This window comes from Saccopteryx bilineata, chromosome 6 (assembly GCF_036850765.1).
Source record: "Saccopteryx bilineata isolate mSacBil1 chromosome 6, mSacBil1_pri_phased_curated, whole genome shotgun sequence".
In the NCBI taxonomy this organism is placed as follows: Eukaryota; Metazoa; Chordata; class Mammalia; order Chiroptera; family Emballonuridae; genus Saccopteryx; species Saccopteryx bilineata.
The window spans coordinates 180,885,697-180,909,315 of record NC_089495.1 but is presented as its reverse complement, the minus strand read 5'-3'; the positions used below and the strand labels follow the sequence as shown (position 1 = coordinate 180,909,315).

The window sequence follows — 23,619 nt, the reverse complement described above, 5'->3', positions numbered from 1 at the left end:
CAGTCCGAAGCTCTATCCACTGTGCCACCACCTGGTCAGGCTATGCTCTAAAATTTTAAAGACTCCAAGTCATAGTCTTTTTTTTTTTTTCTGAAGCTGGAAACAGGGAGAGACAGTCAGACAGACTCCCACATGCGCCCAACTGGGATCCACCCGACACGCCCACCAGGGGGCGATGCTCTGCCCCTCCGGGGCGTCGCTCTGCCATGACCAGAGCCACTCTAGCGCCTGGGGCAGAGGCCAAGGAGCCATCCCCAGAGCCCGGGCCATCTTTGCTCCAATGGAGCCTTGGCTGCGGAAGGGGAAGAGAGAGACAGAGAGGAAGGAGAGGGGGAGGGGTGGAGAAGCAAATAGGCGCTTCTCCTGTGTGCCCTGGCCGGGAATCGAACCCTGGGCCCCCGCACACCAGGCTGACGCTCTACCGCTGAGCCAACCGGCCAGGGCCTCATAGTCTTTTTTGACTCGATTTTATAAACATCAAGTGACTAATCTACATTTTGTTCAGGGTTATCACCATCTGTATTCTCATTTATTACTTTACTCAATATTTGTTTCATTAGGTTCAAGATATGTTAACATCTGGGGTCAATATTCAAAAAAAGAAAAAAATGGCACCTTAATTATAAAGCAAAACGGACATTAAATGTCATAAGAAAAATGAATTAAGCACTTGGATAGACACTTAAGAGATACAGAGATTAAGACCAGTGAGAGCGCTGGCAGGACTAAGAAGGACCCACGTGAAGCAGGCACACGTGCGGCCCTGCCCTGAAGCCCTGTGCGCAGTCAGGAGAGCTTGGCGGCGCTGGGGCCTGGCTTCTCTAAGCTGCACCAGTGGATCACGGGGGATCTTGGATCCAGGCAAAGTTCGGAATGCCCGTTTAAGGAGACCATGTTCTGTGGGCTGTGAAGGAACAAGCTCCAAGCCATTTAATTAATTTGAATTCCAAAGAGGAAAACACTTCCATCTGAAGAGACACAGATTGAAAACTTACAATCAATCTTTTTTAAATTAAGTAAGAGGCCAGGAGGCAAAGAAACAGACTCCCACATGCACCCTTACCAGGACCCACTGGGCAAGCCCCCTACTGAGCCAGGCTCTTCTCATCTGAGGCCACTGCTCTGTTGCTCAGCAACCGAGTTATTTTAGTACCTGAGGTGAGGCCATGGAGCCATCCTCAGTACCCAGGGTCAACTTGCTCAAACCATTCGAGCCATGGCTGTGGGAGAAGAGAGAGAAAGAGAGAGAAGGGGGAGGGGAGGCATGGAGAAGCAGATGGTCGCTTCTCCTGTGTGCCCTGACCGTGCGCCCAAGAATTAAACCCAGGACTTCCACACACCGGCCGACACTCTACCACAAAGCCAACCAAACAGGGTCAAAAACTTATAATCTTAATGTGATCATCAAGTGCGTATTAGCTAGCTCTTCTTTGGACATACTGTTTTTGTAAATTTTTCCCCCATTTCTCAATTCCAACTGGAGGAAAAGCTTTTGGTTGGGACATATTGCAAAAGGAAAAAAGAAAAACAACCTGCCAGTGACAAGAAATACTGGTATTAAATTGGGCGTGTGGGGAGGAGAGGGTGAGGGAACAGGGTGGTAAGTCCTACTGTGACATCTAGAGGGCTGGGTGAGGAAGCCTAGAAAAGACATATGGGACTGTCATTGGCTGCGTGGCCCGACAAGTCACTTCACTGCTCTCTCACTTGACTCTCTGGAGGAACAGGTTTGGGCTGCCCCATGCCGAGGTCTGATGTATGTCTAATAGTACGTAATTCCACTGAACAGTCTTTCTTTTCAGAAAGAGTAAAACCTTCTCACTCTCAGTCTCTCAGTTTTAACCTATTTTCTGGTCTGGAGAACCATCCCGTGGGAACGGGCCACACTCTGAGCTGCTAAGAATGTCAGTGTTTAAAATCAGGGTATACAAGAGGGTGTTCCCTTCCTCTTCACCTTCCCTTCCAGGCTTGTGTTTTTAGGTTTCAGCTTCTACCCAGAAAGGTGTAGACAGGCATGCATCTAACCAGGGAGGCGGAAGGATTTTCTTTCTTCATGGACAGTGACATGCCTCAGGGGGAGGGAGGCTCTGTGCTAGGCTCGGTCATCAGCACATGAAAAAAATACCTAAGCACCAAAATGTAGACCAGGGGTCCCCAAACTTTTTACACAGGGGTCCAGTTCACTGTCCCTCAGACCATTGGAGGGCCGGACTATAAAAAAAACTATGAACAAATCCCTATGCACACTGCACATATCTTATTTTAAAGTAAAAAAAACAAAACGGGAACAAATACAATATTTAAAATAAAGAACAAGTAAATTTAAATCAACAAACTGACCAGTACTTCAATGGGAACTATGCTCCTCTCACTGACCACCAATGAAAGAGGTGCCCCTTCCAGAAGTGCGGCAGGGGTCGGATAAATGGCCTCAGGGGGGCCGCATGTGGCCCGCGGGCCGTAGTTTGGGGACCCCTGATGTAGACAATGTCTACACCAACCAAAATGGAGACCAGATAATGGAGGCCAAGACTGCCGCCTGTGATTGCCACTGCTTCTCCCCTGTCCGGCTTTGCCGTCTTCCACCCCTCAGAGCAGAGCTGCTCATAGCAGAAAATCTGCTGCCAGTGATTTGCTATATAGACTATGCACTTAGGGATCTTCCCTATTAGTTTAAAATCCAAAATATGTACCTGATTTCTAAAACCAATCCCTTGTTTACATGTGAAAACAACATTTTGTAAAATATTTCAACCATCACTAGGTTCAATCAAGAAAGCAAACCAAAAAAAAAAAAAAAAGAAAGCAAACCAAAATCAAACTAGCAGCCTTGTTTTGGCTTCCAATATTTTAAAACTAGGCAAAAATAGGAAATATAAGTCGGGCTACAGGAAGCAATGACTTGATCTGTAAATTGCATCTCCATGGAAAACATCCTGGCCCTCTGGGCCTACCTATAATAGTTCCACTCCACAGAACCTCCAAGAGGGACGGACACCTCCCAGGTCACCAGGACCAAGCCTCACCTGACTGCGTGCCCGGGCTCTACTTTCAGCCCCCGTTAATGGCCAAGGTAACACAGAGCACTGGACTGTACACCTGGGGACCTCACTCAAGGCAAAAAATCTAGCTATTGAGTGTTTTAACACATATTACAGTTGTAGAAATGGCATTTTGAGTAGAGAGATGTGAATGCTGTACTATGAAAATTATTAATGAACAATTTGAGTCTATTACTGTTTTGAATTATTATTTTGTTAAAGTTCTCTTTCCAATTTATTATAAGGGAATGGTATCTTTATCACTTAATCACTTGAACAGTCTACAATCCACTCTTTTCTTTCTTCAGGTCAAGCCTCTTATATAACCTTCCTACACTGACTATTTGAATCTAAGTTTCCAAATGAACTTAGGGCATAGGCAGGCCTGACGTGATTTCATGGGCTTCAAGTCAACCTCAGAGATAAAATTCTGAACTTCTTTATGCTGAGAAGACTTTTCAGTGGTCTTGCACTAGGCTCACTCAATCTACATTCTCTATACCTCCACCTCGGAATCTTCTGGGACCTCATACTGTTCCCCTACAGAAACCTCATACTCGTGTATTTCCAGAATATACTACTAGAATATAGCACTAGATAGTAGAGGAGAACATTTACATCCGAAGACAAGTCCTTGTAGGCGAGAGCATTAGGGACATGTTGATTAGCAGTTAATGCAATAGAACGGAGCAAACCTAGGACCTAATGAATAACATACCTAAGTTCTATGCCAACCTGTGAGATTAACATCAGCAGTCTGATCTCAAATACAGCAAAATAAAACTGAGCCTCCTTGGCTCCCTGGAATAAGACTGTTGCACTAACCTGTGACTTGCTATAAAGATAATTACTACTATTTTAAGCTAATTTTTAAAAAATACTTTGCTAAAAAGTCAAAATTCATTATAAAATTAAGGGCAGACTTTTAAGATAATCTTAATTAAAAGTCTGTCCTTTTTATTTCTATGCATTCTTAGTAATCATTACTTATTTCTATCATACGGCATTTAGGAGCTATGTAATTAATATGCAATATAAGAGCTTTTAATAATTTATATTAATTAGTTTAAAGCTCAATCAAAGTGATCAACTATAGATAAAGAGAAAGGTTAAACATTTATGTGGCCCTGGCTAGTTGGCTCGGTGGTAGAGCACTGGCCTGGTGGGTGGAAGCCCGGGTTCAATTCCCCATCAGGGCACAGAGGAGAAGCAACCATCTGCTTCTCCACTCCTCCTCTTCCTCGTTCTCTCTCTCTTTCTCCTCCCTCAGCAGTCATGGCTCAATTGGTTCGAGCACATTGGCCCCGGGTGCTGAGGATGGTTCTGTGAAGCCTCCACCTCAGGCGCTAAAAACAGCTTGGCTGCAAGCATGGCCCCACATGAACAGAGCATCAGCCCCAGTTGGGGGTTGCCAAGTGGATCCCGGTTGGGGCGCATGCGGGAGTCTATCTCTCTATCTCCCCCTCCTCTCACTTGGAAAAGAAGAAAAAAAAATATGTCAAAAAAAATATGTCAAAGAGTATAAAGCATGCCAAAATACTTACAGTTGCCCCGTTATCTAAATAAATTATTCCAACTCTTAGCTAAAAAACCTAGGGAGCTTGACCAGGTGGTGGCGCAGTGGATACAGCATTGGACTCGACTGGTATGCGGAGGACCCCGGTTCAAGACCCCAAGGTCGCCAGCTTGAGCGCAGGCTCATCTGGTTTGAGCAAAGCTCACCAGCTTGGAACCAAGGTCACTGGCTCGAGCAAGGGGTCACTCAGTCTGCTGTAGCCCCCGGTCAAAGCACATATGAGAAAGCAATCAGTGAACAACTAAGGTGTCGCAACGAAAAACTAATGATTGATGCTTCTCATCTCTCTCCGTTCCTGTCTGTCTGTCCCTACCTCTCCCTCTCTCTGACCCTGTCTCTGTAAAGAAAAAAAAAAACCTAGGGGAAAAATTCAGATACTTACTAGACACTGACTGTCACATTCAAAGAAAACACAGTGATGTGCTTTGCATCTTCTTCTTTTTTTTTTTTTTTTTTTTGTATTTTTTTTTTCTGAAGCTGGAAACGGGGAGAGACAGTCAGATAGACTCCCGCATGCGCCCGACCGGGATCCACCCGGCACGCCCACCAGGGGGCGATGCTCTGCCCCTCGGGGCGTGGCTCTGTCGGGACCAGAGCCAGTCTAGCGCCTGGGGCAGAGGCCAAGGAGCCATCCCCAGTGCCCGGGCCATCTTTGCTCCAATGGAGCCTCGCTGCAGGAGGGGAAGAAAGAGACAGAGAGGAAGGAGACGGGGAGGGGTGGAGAAGCAGATGAGCGCTTCTCCTGTGTGCCCTGGCCGAGAATCGAACCTGGGACCCCTGCACGCCAGGCCTACGCTCTACCACTGAGCCAACCAGCCAGGGCCTGCATCTTCTTTTTTTCACAATATTGACTGTGTTTTCACCAACATTATCTTACAAAATTGACCTTGGGGAAAGCAGAGTGTATGTGAAAGCAGCTGGCCAGGATCAGTGGTTTAACTGGAGGATATGAACAAGAAGAAATCCCCTCCTTACTGAAGGAGCAGCCCCCCAGCTGGGCCTGTCCCCGCAGTGCTCTGATCGAGTAAGCAGTGTGTGCGCCCACAGCCGACAGGGCTGTCTCGGAAACTAGCAGTTCCAGTACCGTCTCTATTCGCTCTTTCATCGCTGCCTATTTCGGGCAGCACACATCTTCAGAATATTTAAGGGACAGGATTAGAAGAAAATGATTTCATAAATTTTCCATTATATCTCCAATTACCATTAAAGCAGTATCAAACATGCAAATGCTATCTAACTGCTCAGATCACACACGAAATGATGTCTATGTGTGTCTCCTTTCCTGGCTGCTTTGTAGTTTTACATGCGACCCTTTTCACTTCAGAGACAGGAAAACAGACGGGCATTAGCTCTTACCAGACCCATGAGAAGGCCAAAAATCAAAGTGGCTACCACAAAAAAGACGTAAGAACACCAAGCAGGAATCCCAAGGGTCACTGTAAAATAGTTGTGAAGATGCTGTAATCAAAAGAAAAAAGAAATTTACTTATAATGAGGCCCAAAAATGTTTAAATCTACTTCTCTAGCTATAACTCAGGTCTGCACATTGTTCCTATATATAGGAGCTCCTATGAAGGTCTCTGGTGGTTTGAGTCTACAGTTCTTCAAGAGCAAGTCAAATTTTACAACACTGAGAATCTGAGAGTAACACAAGGTTTTATCTAATAAGAGTTACATTTCTTTGGAGTTAATTACCTCATAGAACTCTGGTAAAATTGTTTTCCTAGTCCCTTATTCCATGATGATAGGTTTCTTTGGTCAGTTTCTGCTAATAATGAGATACAGCTTAACTTTTACATGTAATATGGCATCCATTAAAAATTAAACTTCTTGCCTGACCAGGCAGTGGTGCAGTGGATAGCACACTGGCCTGGGATGCTGAAGGCCCAGGTTCGAAACCCCAAGGTCACCAGCTTGAGTGTGGGCTCATCCAGCTTGAGCACAGGCACATCCTGCTTGAGCGTGGGATCCTAGACCTGACCCAATGGCCACTGGCTTGAGCAAGGGGTCACTTACTGTGCTGGAGCCCCCCTAGTCAAGGCACATGTGGGAGAGCAGTCAATGAACAACTAAGGTGCCATAACGAAGAATTGATGCTGCTCATCTCTCTCCTTTACTGTCTGTCCCTGTCAGTCCCTCTCGCTCTCTCACTAAAAAATAAAAAATAATAAAATAATTAAAAAAAAAAAATTAGGCCCTGGCTGGTTGGCTCAGTGGTAGCACGTTGGCCTGGCATGCAGGAGTCTCGGGTTTGATTCCCAGCCAGGGCACACAGGAGAAACGTCCATCTGCTTCTCCACCCCTCCACCCCTCCCCCTCTCCTTCCTCTCTGTCTCTCTCTTCCCCTCCTGCAGCCAAGGCTCCATTGGAGCAAAGATGGCCCAGGCGCTGAGGATAGCTCTGTGGCCTCTGCCTCAGGCACTCGAGTGGCTCTGGATGCAACAGAGAGACACCCCCTGGTGGGCATGCCTGGTGGATCCTGGTCGAACGCATGCGGGAGTCTGTCTAACTGCCTCCCTATTTCCAGCTTTGGAAAAATGAAAAAAAAAAAAAAAGAATAATCCAGCACTCAGGACCCAGCAGGCAAAAGAAGTATTGGATCATCAAAATGTTGTTTTCATCAAACCCTTTTCAATGGAAGTTCTAAAATGTCTGTGCAGGTCCCTACTTTAGAAAATTCTACGCTACTGAACATCATTTCTGCTCTTCTTGATGACTAAGTGCTGCCATCAGGATCAACCTCTGAAATGTGTCAAAGAATCAGAAGACACAGAAAGCCAGGCTGCCTTGGTGCTGACCCATGGATTTCAGTATTCTCAGATTTGCTTTATAAATCATCTCTGCCCAAGGGCCCTGACCAGTTAGCTCAGTGGTAGAGCTCTGGCCCAGCATGTGGATGTCCAGGTTCAATTCCTGGTCAGGGCACACAGAAGAAGTATCCATCAGCTTCTCCACCCCTTCCCCTCTCCCTTCTATCTATCTCTCTCTCCACCACCCCCCCCCCCTGCAGCCATGGTTCGATGGAGCGAGTTGGCCCCAGGTGCTGAGGATGGCTCCATGGCCTCCACTTTAGCGCTAAAAAATGGCTCCAGTTGCAGGAAAGCAAGGGCCCTAGATGGGCAGAGCATCGTCCCCTAGTGGACTTGCTGGATGGATCCCAGTTGGGGCGCATGCAGGCGTCTGTCTGCCTGCCTCCCCTCCTCTCCCTACATAGAAAAAAAAAGAAAAGAAAAAAGAAAGAAAAAAATCATCTCTGCCCATTTGCCTTACTCATATGGTTAGGATGAGTAATGTTCTGTTAAGTCAGTCTACACAATCTCTTATGACCTTTCTGCAAAATAAATTATTAAAGTGACCCTCAAGAAACTTTCTGTTTTCTAGAACACAATACAGCATTTGCCTGAGTCAAACACTTCTTAGCACATTCAAAATACCCTCTTATTTTAATAAGCTCCACTTCACTGTTCTTGTATCAGCTTACATTCTAAAGGATTTATTTGAGCTTCTTAGAGAAACCCTGATACAGAACTGGTAGAATGTGGTCTTTCAGGTGATCATTGCTACGATCTCATTAATCAAGTTGTGTTTTCATAACTACAGACATAAAGTCTTTATCTGTTTACTCTATCTGACTCCACAGTGGTCTTAGAGTAGCTTAAGAGGGTTAGGACTCTTCGTTTTAGTATTTTCAGGTAATCACTGATTAAAACGGATCTACTTCAGTTTCAGATCCCAGTGCTTGTTTCTTTAACTGCCAGGCAATGACAGTTTTCATTTGTGGAAAAACTGATCCTAATTCAATATTATGTGCTCATTACAAGGAAGCATCCTACTGTTCCCTTAAAATATACAACAATGGTGCCTGATGGGCCCAATACCTTACATTAATATCAAAGAGTCAGAACCAATTTTAGGCTACATACAGATTTGAGTACAAACTCTAAATGAAGATACCACTGGAGCAGAATATATTAGAAAAATCCAACTCAGGGAGGAAGGGATTGGGAGAGGGGAGGGGAGGAGAGAGGGGGAGAGAGAGGGGAGAAGAGTGGTGGGGGCGGGGGAGGAAGAGAGAGAAACACCAACTCATTATTTCACTCAGTTGTTCCACCTAGCTGCGCATTCACTGATTGTGCCTCGTATGTGCCCTGATGGGGGTTGACCCACAACCTCAGCATGATGGGACGGTGTTTCATTCACTGAGCTACCTGGCCAGGACCCAAACATTTCCTTGAAGGGCAGAGCAAATATTTTAGGCTTGTGGGCCACATGGTTTCTGTCATGGCTTTACCATTGTAGAGTGAACACAATCAGAGTGAGCATGGCTGTGCTCCAATAAAACTATTTACAGAAACAGGTGGCCAGCCTGAACTGTGGTGGCCCAGTGGATCAAGCGTCGACCTGGAACACTGAGGTCGCCAGTTCAAAACCCCAGGCTTGCCCAGTTAAGGCACATGGGAGCAACAACTACGAGCTGATGTTTTCCGCTCCTCCCCCCTCCCCACCTTTCTCTCCCTCTCTAAAAAATCAATAAATAAAGTCTTTTCAAAAAAGAACAAAAGCAGGTGGCCCACCCTCAAGCTGTAGTTTGCTGATCCCTGACATACTGAATCAGCTTCAGGCTCAGAGAATCTGATCTGCAGGGAGATTATGAGACTAGGAACACAAAATGAAGTAAAACCGCATAAGCCCGATTCAGCTTTCATAAAGAGACTCAGAGCTGACCTAAGAGAAGATGCCTTTTCCACAGCAGTTACAGGTCACTGCTCACTTAGGCCTTGCCACACACAGACACAGTTCCCCGGGGGACCCCTGGGACAGGAGCTGAGCAGCTTTAAGAGAAAAGTGAAATTATAAAAGCATTTATAATGTTTATTTTTCCTATGGTTCAGAAGTTACGTTCTTACTCATAAAAATCCCTCTGCAGAGATCATCACAAAGGGGATATATTTAGTTACTTACCCATATCTTGCCAGAGAGGCTAAAAAGACCAGCCATTCCAGACATCCTAAAAAATGAGGAGAAACGCTGGTGACGCACACTGTGCAGAAACACAACGAAACAAAACAGGTCCGAGGGCCCGCCCTCCTCTCTGCAGTGACCTGTCCCTTCTCCTGAGTTCACTCGTGTTCATGCCCAGTGTGGACTCCACGGCCAGAGCTCAGCCTGCTATGAGGACGGGATGGGGCAAAGGGAGGTTCACAGTTGTGAGTGTGCAGAACAGTTTATTCTTGTATTATTTATTAGTTAACCATTGTATTATTTTCCATACAAACACCTGTAAACCTCCTTTTGCCCCACCCTGTACATGCAAATCCCCGGGTCCTTCTTCCTTCCATTGTACAAACTGGCAAAAGCCCACCCATGGCCAGCTGCGTGTCTCTGGGGAGAAATCAGATAGCCAGTGGACTGTCCTCCCTTCATGGCCACGAACCTCAGTGAGCCTGTGACACTGCATTTCTCGGGCTCTACCTGACAGGGCAGCTCGTGCCCTTCCCTGTCTTCACACCCTTCCTCTCCCCCTCCTCCCACCACTCTCAGCTAACAAGTGCTCCTCACATGTCACTGTGAAATCAGAAGCCACCATGTGATCGCTCTTATCTCCCCACCACCAAATCTGAGCCTGGTGTGCACCTGCACCCACCTTCTCCTGTTTCGCCAGAGAAAGCCTGTCTGCCGTCACAGTCTAAGTCCTCGCTGTGCCCTAGACCCCGCCCTCTGGCTTCTGAAGGACGTGGTTCTTTCCGTCAAGCCCTCCTGCTGCATCAGCAGTTTTCCTTTCTGCTGGATCGTTTTCATCGGCATGAAAGCCCGTTCTACCCTTGACCTCACATGACCCTGCAGCTCCACCGACAAGCTTCTCCAAGGATAGTCCACACTTCCTCCATACCTTAGACTTGGTCCTCTCTCACCTCCTGGTACCACGGGACACGTGATCTTTGTTCAGGATCACCCTGGTTCCCTTGGTTTCTGGAGAGTCACAGCCCCTGCCTGTCCCGACTCACTGGTACTCATTCTCAGTCTCCTGACTCCCTTTACTGACTCCTGCTCTACCCAACTTCTTAGCTTCATGCTGTCCTATGGCTGGGTCTAAGTCCTTTCTCTCTGTGATCCCCTCCACTCTAGGGCTTTAGACAGCTCCCACATGCTTGGTATCTGTGCTCCTGAATTCTCCGGAGACCCACTTCCATGCAACTCACTTGACAGTTCCACAAAGAAGTCTCCAGAAAACTTCACACATCTGACACTGAACCCTTGGTTCTTTCTTGCTCAAATCAGTAACTGGTACCAAGACCCACCAAGTACTCAAACCGGAAACCCAAAGAGATTTTCTGTGTCCCTTTTCTCTCCTTCACTTTAGCCAGTTATTATGGTATGGCTTTTTCTACCTCACAAATTATTATGCAGTTTGCCATCGTGCCCATATTTTCCTAGAGAGATTCTGCTAGGTAGTCAGAGACACCAAAGGTTTTATTTTCCCCATCAGTACTATAGCAATTCTGGCCCTGTCCAGTTGGCTCAGTGGTAGAGCACTGGTCCAGTATGTAGAGGTCTGAGGTTCAATTCCTGGTCAGGGCACACAGGAGAGGCGCCCATCTGCTCTACCCTTCCCTCTCTTACTTCTCCCTCTCTCTCTCTTCCTCTCCTGCAGCCATGGCTCAATTAGAACGAGTTGACCCAAGGCACTGAGGATGGCTCCATGGTCTCCTCTCAGGTGCTAAGATGAGTTGGTTGCTGAGCAACAGAGCAATGCCCCAGATGGGCAGAGCATCACCCCCTAGTGGGCTTGCCGGGTGGATCCCAGACAGGCTCATGCCGGAGTCTCTCTGCCTCCCCTCCTCTTACTGAATTAAAAAAAAAAATACAGTAGCAATTCTTTCATGAACTATAATTCAAGAAAGATTCACTCCCATATCTTATCAATAATTTAAAAGGAAGAAAGACTAGTAAACGTGTTCAATACCATATTATGCAAAAAAGAAAACAGCTGGCATGGCTTAGTGCAAAAGTGAGCGGGGGAGCTTTCTGTAATCCACCTCAATCTGGGTACTTCCTGCCCGATATGCTGATAACTAGCTGAAACATATGTGGGTCATACACTCAGAAGCATAGCAATGTTCATGCGCAATCCTGATAATCAGAAGCGGGTATGAAGAAAAGTGCAGCCTGGCCCTGGCCAGTTGGCTCAGTGGTACAGCATTGGCCCGCCATGTGGAAGTCCCGGGTTCGATTCCTGGCTAGGGCACACAAGAGAAGTGCCCATCTGCTTCTCCATCCTTCCCCTCTACCTTCTCTCTCTCTCTCCCCCTCCCACAACCAAGGCTCCATTGGAGCAAAGTTGGCCTGAGAGCTGAGGATGGCACCATAGCCTCCACTACAGGTGCTAGAATGGCTCTGGTTGCAATGGAGCAATGCCCCAGATGCGAAAAGCATCGCCCCTTAGTGGGTACATTGGGTGGATCCCGGTTGGGTGCATGTGGGAGTCTGTCTCTGCCTCCTCACTTCTCACTTCAGAAAAATACAAAAAAAAAAAAAAGGTAAAGTGCAGACTTTCATGGCCCATGAATTGTTCACTAGATACCGCCTATTTAATAGCACCTCCTTATTTAAAAAAATAACAAGTTACGTTAAAGAGGCTGGGGATTTCCAGCCAGTCAGAGGCTCCACTGATTGCCATTTCTTCTCCAAGATATAATTCTGCAAGTCTTCGTAGACTCCTGGGCCACGGTAACGACGGAATATCCCATCCTTTGCACTATAAATTGTAAAAACAAATAGAAAATAAACCTGTTAGACAACAAGTGTTACAAATAATAAAAATCAAAATAACTATTGGTTTTATAAGTGAACTACACTCTGAATTTTAACTTGGCGCATATCAAGAAAAAATCACAGGCATAAAATCAGTAAGCATGCATAAATATTAATCCATTACAAATGAGAAATTCAGAAACAGAAAGCATTAAACATTTTATCACCACAAAATTTGTAACTACATATAAGCAAAGTTCCTGCCAAGTTACTTTTTATTATTTTTGCTACCAAGTATTTCAATTTTTCTTTTAGAACAGCAAAACAGCAGTTGTTACCAAGTTTTAACAATTGTATCCATGTCCCTGGGTGGGGGCTCAGTCGATAGTGTGGACCCAGCATGCCAGCGGCTGTAGGTTCAGCCCGGTCAGGGCATGTACAAGAAGCAACCACGAATGCACAACTAAATGGAACTAAGTGAAACGGAGTTGATGCTTTTCTCTCTCTCCCTCCCTTCTTCTTTCACTCTCTCCAATCAATGGGGAAAAATTTTTTTTAAATTGTATCCACATCTCCAAATTAATGTCATTCAAGTCTCTCCCCTCAAAATTAACAAAACACTTCCTATGTCACACGCCACCCCAGACCCCCTCGCTCCTGCCTTCTCCACAATCCAGCTTCCTAGGGAAGAGTCTCCACTCACCACTCTCTCCTAGTACAGGACTATACAGCAACTTGGGGTTTTGCTTCCCCAACTCCATGGAAACCACTCATATTGGGGGTCTCCAATGACTCTCAAGTGCCATATCCATGGGGCACGTTTCTGCCATTTTTCTTCTGTCTGTCACTGACTGGCACTGCCCACTACACTAAACACCCTTCCTTCCTCCTCCCCTTGGTTTTTATGAGCTTCTCTGGACTTCCTCCTCATCCTCCGACCATCTCTCTCACTTCCTTACTCCCTGACCTACGTTTGGCCAACCTTCAGTTCTATCCATGACTTACTTCTATTCCCACTGCATATGTGCTCTCTAAATATATTTCAACTCTATCTATCTCAATGCTGAGAAATCCCCAGTATGTGTCTGTCTAAATCTTTCTTCTGAGCTTTAGATTCTCAAACTATCACCTAAACTTTTCAATTTGAAATTAACATAGTCACTTCACACTATCTTCTCCATTTTTGGTCTCTAACTTTCAAACTCCCTTTTATTCTAATAGCTCCTTAGTAGCTTTTACTAGTTATACACGGCCTATTGGTAGGTATCACAGGCTTTTCCTTCCTGAAGGCTAATCAATCACTGAGTCCCAATGACCCCATCTCCTAAGCCTCTCCAGAAGCCACCCTCCTTCCTTTCTCTCCCCTCTCACTACCTAAACCCCTCTGGACTCATCACACAGGATGACTCCACTGTACCCTTTGGGCCAGTGATATAGAACTAGTATAGTTCTCAGAAGTAGCTCATTTTGTCCTGGGCTTTTCCATGACATCTCTCTATCTGGAAAAGCCTTCTCTTCTCTACTCTACTCTATCTATCTAGATATCTATCTATTGTGACAGAGACAGACAGACCAAGAAGGAGAGAGATAAAAAGCATCAATTGTTCACTGCGGCACCTTAGTTGTTCAGTGATTGCTTTCTCATATGTGCCTTGACCGGGGTCTACAGCAGACCAAGTGACCCTTGCTCAAGCCAGCGACCTTGGGCTCAAGCTGGTGAGCCTTGCTCAAACCAGATGAGCCCGCGCTCACGCTGGTGACCTTGGGGTTTCAAGCCTGGGTCCTCCGCGTCCCAGTCCGACACTCTATCCACTGCTCCACCGCCTGGTCCGGCTACCTTGTCTATTTAACCAGTCCCTTCTCATTCATTAGGAATCAATCCAGCTTTCTACGCCACAGAAGAGTCTTCTCTGGCCTACGCCCCCTGGCTGCCTGACACGCGGTTCCCCTCCCTGCAGCTCTCTGAGCACCTCCTCTAACAGTGTCACCCTGCACAGCTGTCCTCTAACAGTGTCACCCTGCACAGCTGTCCCTTTCCCTCCAGACGATATGCTGAATGGTGACAGAGAAAACAACACTGAAGTCCTGGTACACATCTACTGATTTCTAGTATTTACAGACCAGAAAATGACTTAAACTCACTGGAAAAATGCTGGGAGAGTGGTGACAAAGAAGCGGCCGCTCAAACCTAAAAGAAGCACAGACAAAAAAAGTTACAAGTCAAACTCAGACTAACCCAAGCACCTTACTTATGATAAAAACAAGTAGTCTTGAGCTTGCTTTTCTAACCAGAGTATTAAATCACATATACTAAATATTTTTGACTTAAATTAATTACATTTTTATACATTTTTTTAACCTAATACTGTCCAGTCACTGACAACACAACTTGCTTCTCTTTGATGTGTGAACGGGAGTTTTCTGTGCTGTGTATCACTTGGAATTGTATACTGGCTGACAGGGCAGGTTACAGAATCATGCTACCTGGGCTAAACACTCAATTCTCCATTTACTAGCTGCATGACTTTATATAAATGACTTAACCTTTCTGAGTCTCAGTTACCTCATCTGTAAAATGGGTAAATGAAAGCCTAACTAAATTGTGTTCTGAAGTTAGATTAGTTCAATATGTTAAGTGCTTAGCACACAGTAAAGAACTCAATAAAATACAGGTATTATTACAACAGATGTAGGTTTAAAAATAATAATAAAGAATCAGAAATAATAAGATCATGTATACCCATATTTCCCCATGTATAAGATGCTCTCATGTATAAGACGCACCTTGATTTTGGGGCCCGAAATTTGAAAAAAAAAAATTACATAACGTACTGTAATCTACTGGTAACAAGTGCGAAAGAATGAGTGCAAAGACAACAAGCACGAAAAAGCGGGAAATGCAAGTAAAAAAAAAACTACAACCACTGTCTAAGATGCACCCAGTTTTTAGACACCAAATTTTTCCAAAAAAGAGTGCATCTTATACATGGGGAAATACGGTAATCTGCACATTTAAAAATTTACAAGTACTGTCAAGGGACTCTATGTAAATTTAAAAGATTTGTTTTCACTTGTCTTAGCAAATCTTTACTGAACACTGTGTATCAAATGCTATGCTAAGTACATGTGAAAACAAAGACAAAACAGTTCATTGCTCAGCAAATATTTACTAATTATCTTCTTTGTTCCAGGGACTGTGATAACTGCTCAAGATACATAGATAAGCAAAAACATGTAACAGTATCTGTTCTCAGAGTTTCCAGGCTAGTTGATGGCAGAGGGAAAGACCTCAATACTTACATGGCAGCTGTACCAGAGATAGATGTATCAAGAAAGGGGCATGAAGCAAAAACTGAATGAGGCTAGGAGTAAAGAACTCCTGCTCTTTAAATGCTTACAAATAAATAATATATACTGCTCACAAAAATTAGGGGATATTTTATAGCTTCATATTCACTTTGAAATATCCCCTAATTTTTGTGAGCAGTGATATGGGCACCAAGAATGAGCAAGCCTGGTTCTCGCAAAAACGGAAAAAAGTTAAAGGATCCTCCTAGCCAGCACGGGAAAGTGAGACATCATTTCCACATTTCTCACCACTTCTGCCTTTCACACTGAAGAATGACTTGGACAAAAATCAGTGTCTATTCCAAATAAGATAGTTCAAATTTGTATCTCTGTAGTCACTCGTAATTTGAAATGCTGAAGGTTTGGTTTTTTTTTTATTTTTATTTATTTATTTATTTATTTATTTATTTTTTGTATTTTTCTGAAGCTGGAAACGGGGAGAGACAGACAGACTCCCGCATGCGCCCGACCGGGATCCACCCGGCACGCCCAGCAGGGGCGATGCTCTGCCCCTCCGGGGCGTCACTCTGCCGCGACCAGAGCCACTCTAGCGCCTGGGACAGAGGCCAAGGAGCCATCCCCAGCGCCCAGGCCATCTTTGCTCCAATGGAGCCTTGGCTGTGGGAGGGGAAGAGAGAGACAGAGAGGAAGGAGGGGGGGGGTGGAGAAGCAAATGGGCGCTTCTCCTATGTGCCCTGGCCAGGAATCGAACCTGGGTCCCCTGCACGCCAGGCCGACGCTCTACCACTGAGCCAACCGGCCAGGGCCTGAAGGTTTGTTTTTAATACACAATATTTGTGCCCATTTTATAAAATAAATTTGTAATCAGCATAATAGTTTATTGATTAATGATGAGTCTTCCCAAAGAAGCATTCTCTATTTTTTTCTCATAGCAAACCAAACAGACTCAAAAGTGGCCCCATGGCGCCTAAGAGAGAAAACAGTACTCTGAAGGTAGTAAAAGTCAATGCTACAAAAGAAACATTTACTACATACATTTAAACTTGCACATTTTTTACAGTTTTACTGGCAGTAACAAAAACACAAGTGGCCTGACAAGGCAACTGAGGACTGTTAACACGCATCTCTGTGCACAGGGCTTCTCCACCTCTACCTCGGCTGGGAATGCCACTCCAGCGGCAACAGGGTAGCTTTAGTATACTCCAACTCTAAATTGCCAGGGGACAATTATCACATACTTTTGCTTAAAAGAATTATTATAAAGAGTTTCATAGCTCCTTTCTTTACTAGAGATTCTTACGACCATCCAAAAACTTTTACCTAAGAAGGGTGACGTTAACGAATTATGTTTTCTTTATATGGTCTTTATTTATTTATTTGATTTGGAGAAAGAGGAAAAGAGAGAGGGAAAGAGACAGAAACATCAATCTGTTCCTGTATGTGCCCTGACCAGGGATCAAACCGGCCACCTCTGTGGTTTGGAACGATGTTCACGCCAACTGAGCTATCCAGCAAGGGTTCTTATATGATCTTTTAAAATGAAATGAGCAGATAGCAGCCCATCACTTTAAGTTTCACTCAGGTTTTCTTTTTATCAGCATACATAGGATTTCTAATATATGATATCACTGAAGACAATATTTTTAACTGGTTCTTTAAAATCCTCCCAATGTTCTTGGTCATTACTAGTCATGGCAATAAATTAAAAAGTAAATGATAAATATAAAAAGTATTTCAAAAAACATATTAAATTATATAATATGCAAAAGCACTATTTCCATTGTTAAGGGCCAGCTTACCTGGGTGTCACATCCCATTTCTCCCTCTTCTTAGTTTTTAACCAGGGATGTAGTTTTAAAGCCTCTGGGCTTCGGGTTTCTTATTATAAATAAGCATCACAACTTCTCACAGTATTTCAGTATTAAATAATTTTACATTTATAAAGCACACAGAAAATAGTACCTGATATATAATAAGTACTAAATATATGCTAGTCATTATTTTTTATATTTAAATCTCTGATTCAAAGTTAGAGTAAAATTAGAGTATGAAACAGGCAGAAACTAATTCGTTAAGTGCTTTGCAAACTATACATTATTTTGGATAGTATAACATATCTTTACTAATAAATGGGCCTGTGGAAATCAATGAGTATAAAGAAAATTTAAAAAAAAACACAGTGATAGATGATTTCTAAGATATTTCTGCATTTTTCTGAAGGCTAGAAGGTATAAAATAGGATGCTTTTCCCCAAAATTGCTAGGTTAAAGGAAATAAGAATTTTATGACTTGCTATGAACTGCTGTGTTGTTTTCTGAAATTACTATACTAGTATACAAGACCATTAATTCAGGTTCATTTAAAATACTGATCATTTTCATAAACGCTTGCACCTCAAGATTGCTTTCATTTGTTTGTTAATATTTCTTCAAATGACAACCCATGTGGAAGAGTAGTAAGGTACAGGAGTTCTGTTCGTTGTCCAGAGTAGCACACTGTCATTGAGGATGCATTCAGTAAAATCAACAACAAAAATAAGAGCAACCAAAGTAGTCCTTACGATTTTGACAACTACTAAGTAAACCCTTAAAGACCCCACACCATATAAGTCATCTCAAATAAATGTCACTTCAGAGAGACTGAAAGACATCAGAAAGCTCTGGGTCTCAAGTCAGTGCTCCAAAAATGTCTCCTAATCTTCAATGCCAATGGTACAAAGTGCTAAGGGAGACATTCATTATCAGAAATGTTAAAACATGACCAATTTGAACAGAAGCACCATCTTAGGCTGTGGCGTCAGGGTTCAAAAACAAGTGAAGTGGGGATCTTAACCAAGGGCAGATCAGCAGGGCGCCGCTCACTGTAAGGTTTGCCAGAGGCTCACTGCAGCACACCTCAGTGAGTGTGATGGAGACAGGTGCACTCTTGCGCCTCCAGGTAAGAGAGGAGGGCTGAGCACAAGGTCTCCGGTGGCTCACTGCAGCACACCTCAGTGAGTGTGGTGGAGACAGGCGCACTCTTGCGCCTCCAGGTAAGAGAGGAGGGCTGAGCACAAGGTCTCCGGTGGCTCACTGCAGCACACCTCAGTGAGTGTGGCGGAGATAGGCGCACTCTTGCGCCTCCAGGTAAGAGAGGAGGGCTGAGCACAAGGTCTCCGGTGGCTCACTGCAGCACACCTCAGTGAGTGTGGTGGAGACAGGCGCACTCTTGCGCCTCCAGGTAAGAGAGGAGGGCTGAGCGCAAGGTCTCCGGTGGCTCACTGCAGCACACCTCAGTGAGTGTGGCGGAGATAGGCGCACTCTTGCGCCTCCAGGTAAGAGAGGAGGGCTGAGCGCAAGGTCTCCCGGAGGCTCACTGCAGCACACCTCAGTGAGTGTGATGGAGACAGGCGCACTCTTGCGCCTCCAGGTAAGAGAGGAGGGCTGAGCGCAAGGTCTCCCGGAGGCTCACTGCAGCACACCTCAGTGAGTGTGATGGAGACAGGCGCACTCTTGCGCCTCCAGGTAAGAGAGGAGGGCTGAGCGCAAGGTCTCCCGGAGGCTCACTGCAGCACACCTCAGTGAGTGTGATGGAGACAGGCGCACTCTTGCGCCTCCAGGTAAGAGAGGAGGGCTGAGCGCAAGGTCTCCCGGAGGCTCACTGCAGCACACCTCAGTGAGTGTGATGGAGACAGGCGCACTCTTGCGCCTCCAGGTAAGAGAGGAGGGCTGAGCACAAGGTCTCTGGTGGCTCACTGCAGCACACCTCAGTGAGTGCGGTGGAGACAGGTGCACTCTTGTGCCTTCAGGTAAGAGAGGAGGGCTGAGCGCAAGGTCTCCCAAAATTTTCACCTGCCATTTTTACCTTAAGGAGTAAGTACCACTTTAAAATGAAGATTAAACTGCAACATAAAAGAGACATTAATCCAAAATGCAGGAAAAAAGTTTCTTATTTAGCAAGTTTATCTTAAACATATATAGCAAAAGAAAATGAAGAATTAAAAGATTGGAGAAAATTATTATGACAGAACTATATTTTGATATGCAATACAACCAATAATTTAAGTTCTATATTAAGAAAATGGAGACAGCTATGAGTGTTTGTTCTACCACTTATTACCTGCATTACCTTGGACACGTGACTTCACCTCTCTGAGCCTATTTTCCGAGTAGTGTAGAAAGTTTGTTCCTAGAGTTGCTGGAAAGCTGAATTGTGCACAAGTGCTTAACATAAGTGAAGTAAATGCTTACCTAAGTATTAATTATCACCAAAGAGAAAAGCAGAAGTAAAGCAATGACTATAAAGAAAGTAGAACAATCCTTATCTTTGAGATAGAAATAAAGTTGTCAATATAATAGAACACAAAAGACTAATTTTTATAATTACAAAATTAAAACAGTAACACTAACTGAAGTAAGCTAAACTGGCTTCTGCAGTAATTAATCTGGTTTTAAACACAAAGCTTATTCTTGGCTGTGGTAAGGGTCTAGTTTATCTCTAATCTAGTGAAATACCCATCACCCATGGGTGCTCTATGGGCAGCTACTGTTTTCCTGTCCTTTAAAACTAAGCTCATCTGCGTGAAACGGAAGACTCAAGTACATACTCATTACTCATTAATTTCCCAAAGCCCTAACTGACACATTACCTGGCCTATGAGGTATTAAACAGGCAATATGTTACCTAATCTAAAGTCTGTCCTCCTCTCCACTTCTACTTCTCAACTGGAAAAATGCAATGTGTGTTTATAATCCCCAGTCTTTATAACTCTGAAATCCTAAAAAAAAAAAAAATTCTTATTAAATATGCCAATAGGATAGTTAGAGGAATAACTAGAGTTATGCATGAGTACTCTGAAAATTCTTGCTTTCCCTTCTTTTTAAATTTTGCAGGGAAAAGAAATGAAACTGTCCCTTACTAACATTCCTGTGGCAAGGTAGCCCTAATTAAAGAATAACAGAGGTCTATCCCCAAATATAAATCTGTACATAGCCTGACCTGTGGTGGCGCAGTGGATAAAGCATCAACCTGGAATGCTGAGGTTGCTGGTTCGAAACCCGGGGCTTGCCTGGTCAAGGCACATATGAGAGCTGATGCTTCCTGCTCCTCTACCCTCCCCCCTCTCCCTCTCCCTTTCTCTCTCTCTCATTCTCTCCTCTCTAAAATAAGTAAATGAAATCTTTTTTAAAAGTAAATAAAAAAACCCTATATACAGAAATAACTAGTAAAGTGCTCAACTGTCAGGAAAAATAGTAACATTTCAATGGCTTCCCACTGCTCATTCAGGATATTAGAGTCTGTAAAAATAAAGTTAATACTCAAATAGCTTCTAAGAATAGCGACAACCTTCCTTCAGTTTTCTCTTTCCACCAGCTGCTATAGTAACCAACCTATCAGAGAATCCTTTTGCATATTCCAGCCAAATGTCCTATCTCAAACCCAGCTGCTTTGCACAGCTGCTACTAGTCCAAGCCACCACCCTCTTCTCCACCCTGGACTACTGCAGTAACCACACAGTGTCTTTTATTTATTTATTTATTTATTTATTTATTTATTTACTGGTTGATTTTAGGGAGAGACAGAGAAAGGAAGGGAGAGAGGGGAACACCGACTTGTTGTTCCACTTATTTATGCATTCATTGGTTGCTTCTTGTATATGCCCTGATCAAGGATCAAATCTGCAACCATGGTACATTGGGACAATCCTCTAACTAACTGAGCAACCTGGCCAGAGCCAGTTAATATCTCTTATTGCTTCTACTTCTGACCTATAGACAATTTTTCCCACAGCAAAGGAATTCTTTTAAAATAAAAATCATGTCATGTCTCTCCCCTGCTCAAAACCTTCTACTAGTGTCCTTCCTATCACACTCAGTATGAAACAGAAACTCCTCACCACGGCCAACAAGAGCCTACATGGCCTGATCCCCTGCCACCTGTCCAGTCCTGTTTATCTGGAGTACCCCACTGGCTGCCACACTGTCCTTCAAATAAGCTGAGTTCACCCCCACCTGTACATGCTACTTGCCCTGCCCAGAAGCCCCTTTTCTGAAAGCTTAGTGAAATTCACTTCGTCAATCTATCAAGACCTCTGGTCAAACAGTCCTTCCCGACTATTCTATTTAAAATATTTCCTACATTTTTACTGTTTTCTTTTCCTTCATAGCCCTTGCTACCAATCAGACAGTACTTTCCATTTTAGTTTTGTTACAAGCTATTTCCTTAACTAGAATGCAAATTCAGTGAGGAACAGGTCTTTATCTTCCTCATTTTTCTGTACTGTTATTCACCTGTTTCATTCATCGGCATCTTTGGTTTCCAGAACAGGACCTGGCACATGGTAGGAACTCAAATATTGTTGAATAAACACGTAAATTAAAAGCATTACGACTGTAACTTAAACTTATAAATACATAACATAATCTGGTGAAATATTCTCTAGGCCACTAAAACAATCAAATGTGTAGAATTTTGTCTCTTATTTATGAGTTACAGTTTTTAAGTTTTTATCATTTAAAATATCATAAAAATCTAGAGTCTCTACTTTTAAAAAATTGTTTTAATACATAAAACAATCATTTTTCCTTTTTGGACTTTGCTTCTTCACTATTCATAGAGAATTCTAGACCAAAGACCTTTTGTTCCTTCTTCTTTGATAAGTATTTCATATATATATTGTTTATATTTACATAAATAGCATGAGTAAATGAATTTATTTTGAAAATATTTCATCATAAAAAATATTTAATCATAATCAATTCCTGTTACCTCATTATCAAAAAAGTACAGATTGACTCACAATAGAAAAAAATAACTACAAGTGGAAAGATTATAATCAATTTGAGTTTAAACTTATGAATCTATCACAAAGATTTAATTCTTTTAATTCAAATCATGCTGTGAATTAACAGGTACACCAAATGGCTGAAATGTGAATAGGACATCTGCATTTTTAAGAAACTCTTCACTAAATGAGTCTGGTGCCCACTAACGAACAAGGTTTACACCTGATTTCATTGGACTCAAACAACTATGAAAACAAGTGTACAGCAAAAATGTAACTGCAATGATTGGACCTCCAGAGGAACTCGTTATAACAGCCTAAACCATGAACAAATAACTATAATTTTCTATTTCTAAATAGCAGATGGGCAGAAGTGGCTTTGATTCAAATGCTTAAAAAGGCGGAGGCTTGACAACTAATTGGTTTCAATAGGTATCTCTCTCCATGGGATTGTCAACACATGGATCTTAACAGACACCATCAGTTTGTTGTCCAAGAAGTTAATTTAGTACCTTGTCTTTCTTGAACTCACAATTACTATGTGAAAGTAACAGCTACAGTTTCATACCTTCTTTTTTTACATAAAAAAGAATACAAATAGGTAGAAATTAAATGTAGATAGGAGAAAATGCCTACTAAAGTTTGAAAATAATCTAAGACTGGAGTCACAAAAACCAACTTTTCTTCAAAGTTTATGTATAATACACGTTTTTTTGTGTGTGTTGTTTTTTTTTTTTTGTGTGGCAGAGACAGAGTCAGAGAGAGGGACAGACAGATAGGAAGGGAGAGAGATGAGAAACATCAATTCTTCATTGCGGTTCCTTAGTTGTTCATTGATTGATTTCTCATACGTGCCTTGATCACAGGCTACAGCAGACCGAGTGACCGCTTGCTCAAGCCAGCGACCTTGGACTCAAGCTGGTGAGCCTTGCTCAAACCAGATAAGCCTGTGCTCATGCTGGCGACCTCGGGGTCTCAAACCTGGGTCCTCCGCATCCCAGATGACACTCTATCCACTGTGCCACCGCCTGGTCAGGCTAATACTCAGTTATTTTTAAACTACAAATACAAATCGTGTATATCTTTTAAGAATATAAAAGGTTCCTGTAATCCCTTTTCCTTTCTGTTGAAAAATTACATTATTTACAGCTAATAAACATCAATGAAACAACAGAATT

At 43.5% G+C, this 23,619-nt stretch overlaps 1 protein-coding gene across 1 annotated transcript in view; it reads right to left on the bottom strand.

Annotated features, from left to right (window-relative positions):
- The window catches only part of TMX4 (thioredoxin related transmembrane protein 4), a 45,622-nt gene that overhangs the window by 6,471 nt on the left and 15,532 nt on the right, over positions 1-23,619 (bottom strand). Inside the window, exons 3-6 of the mRNA XM_066235263.1 lie at positions 14,512-14,557; positions 12,245-12,373; positions 9,580-9,625; positions 5,974-6,075 (exon numbers count right to left, since the gene is read on the bottom strand). Of these exons, the coding sequence (XP_066091360.1) occupies positions 5,974-6,075; positions 9,580-9,625; positions 12,245-12,373; positions 14,512-14,557 (323 nt within the window). The remainder of the gene's footprint in view (positions 1-5,973; positions 6,076-9,579; positions 9,626-12,244; positions 12,374-14,511; positions 14,558-23,619) is intronic.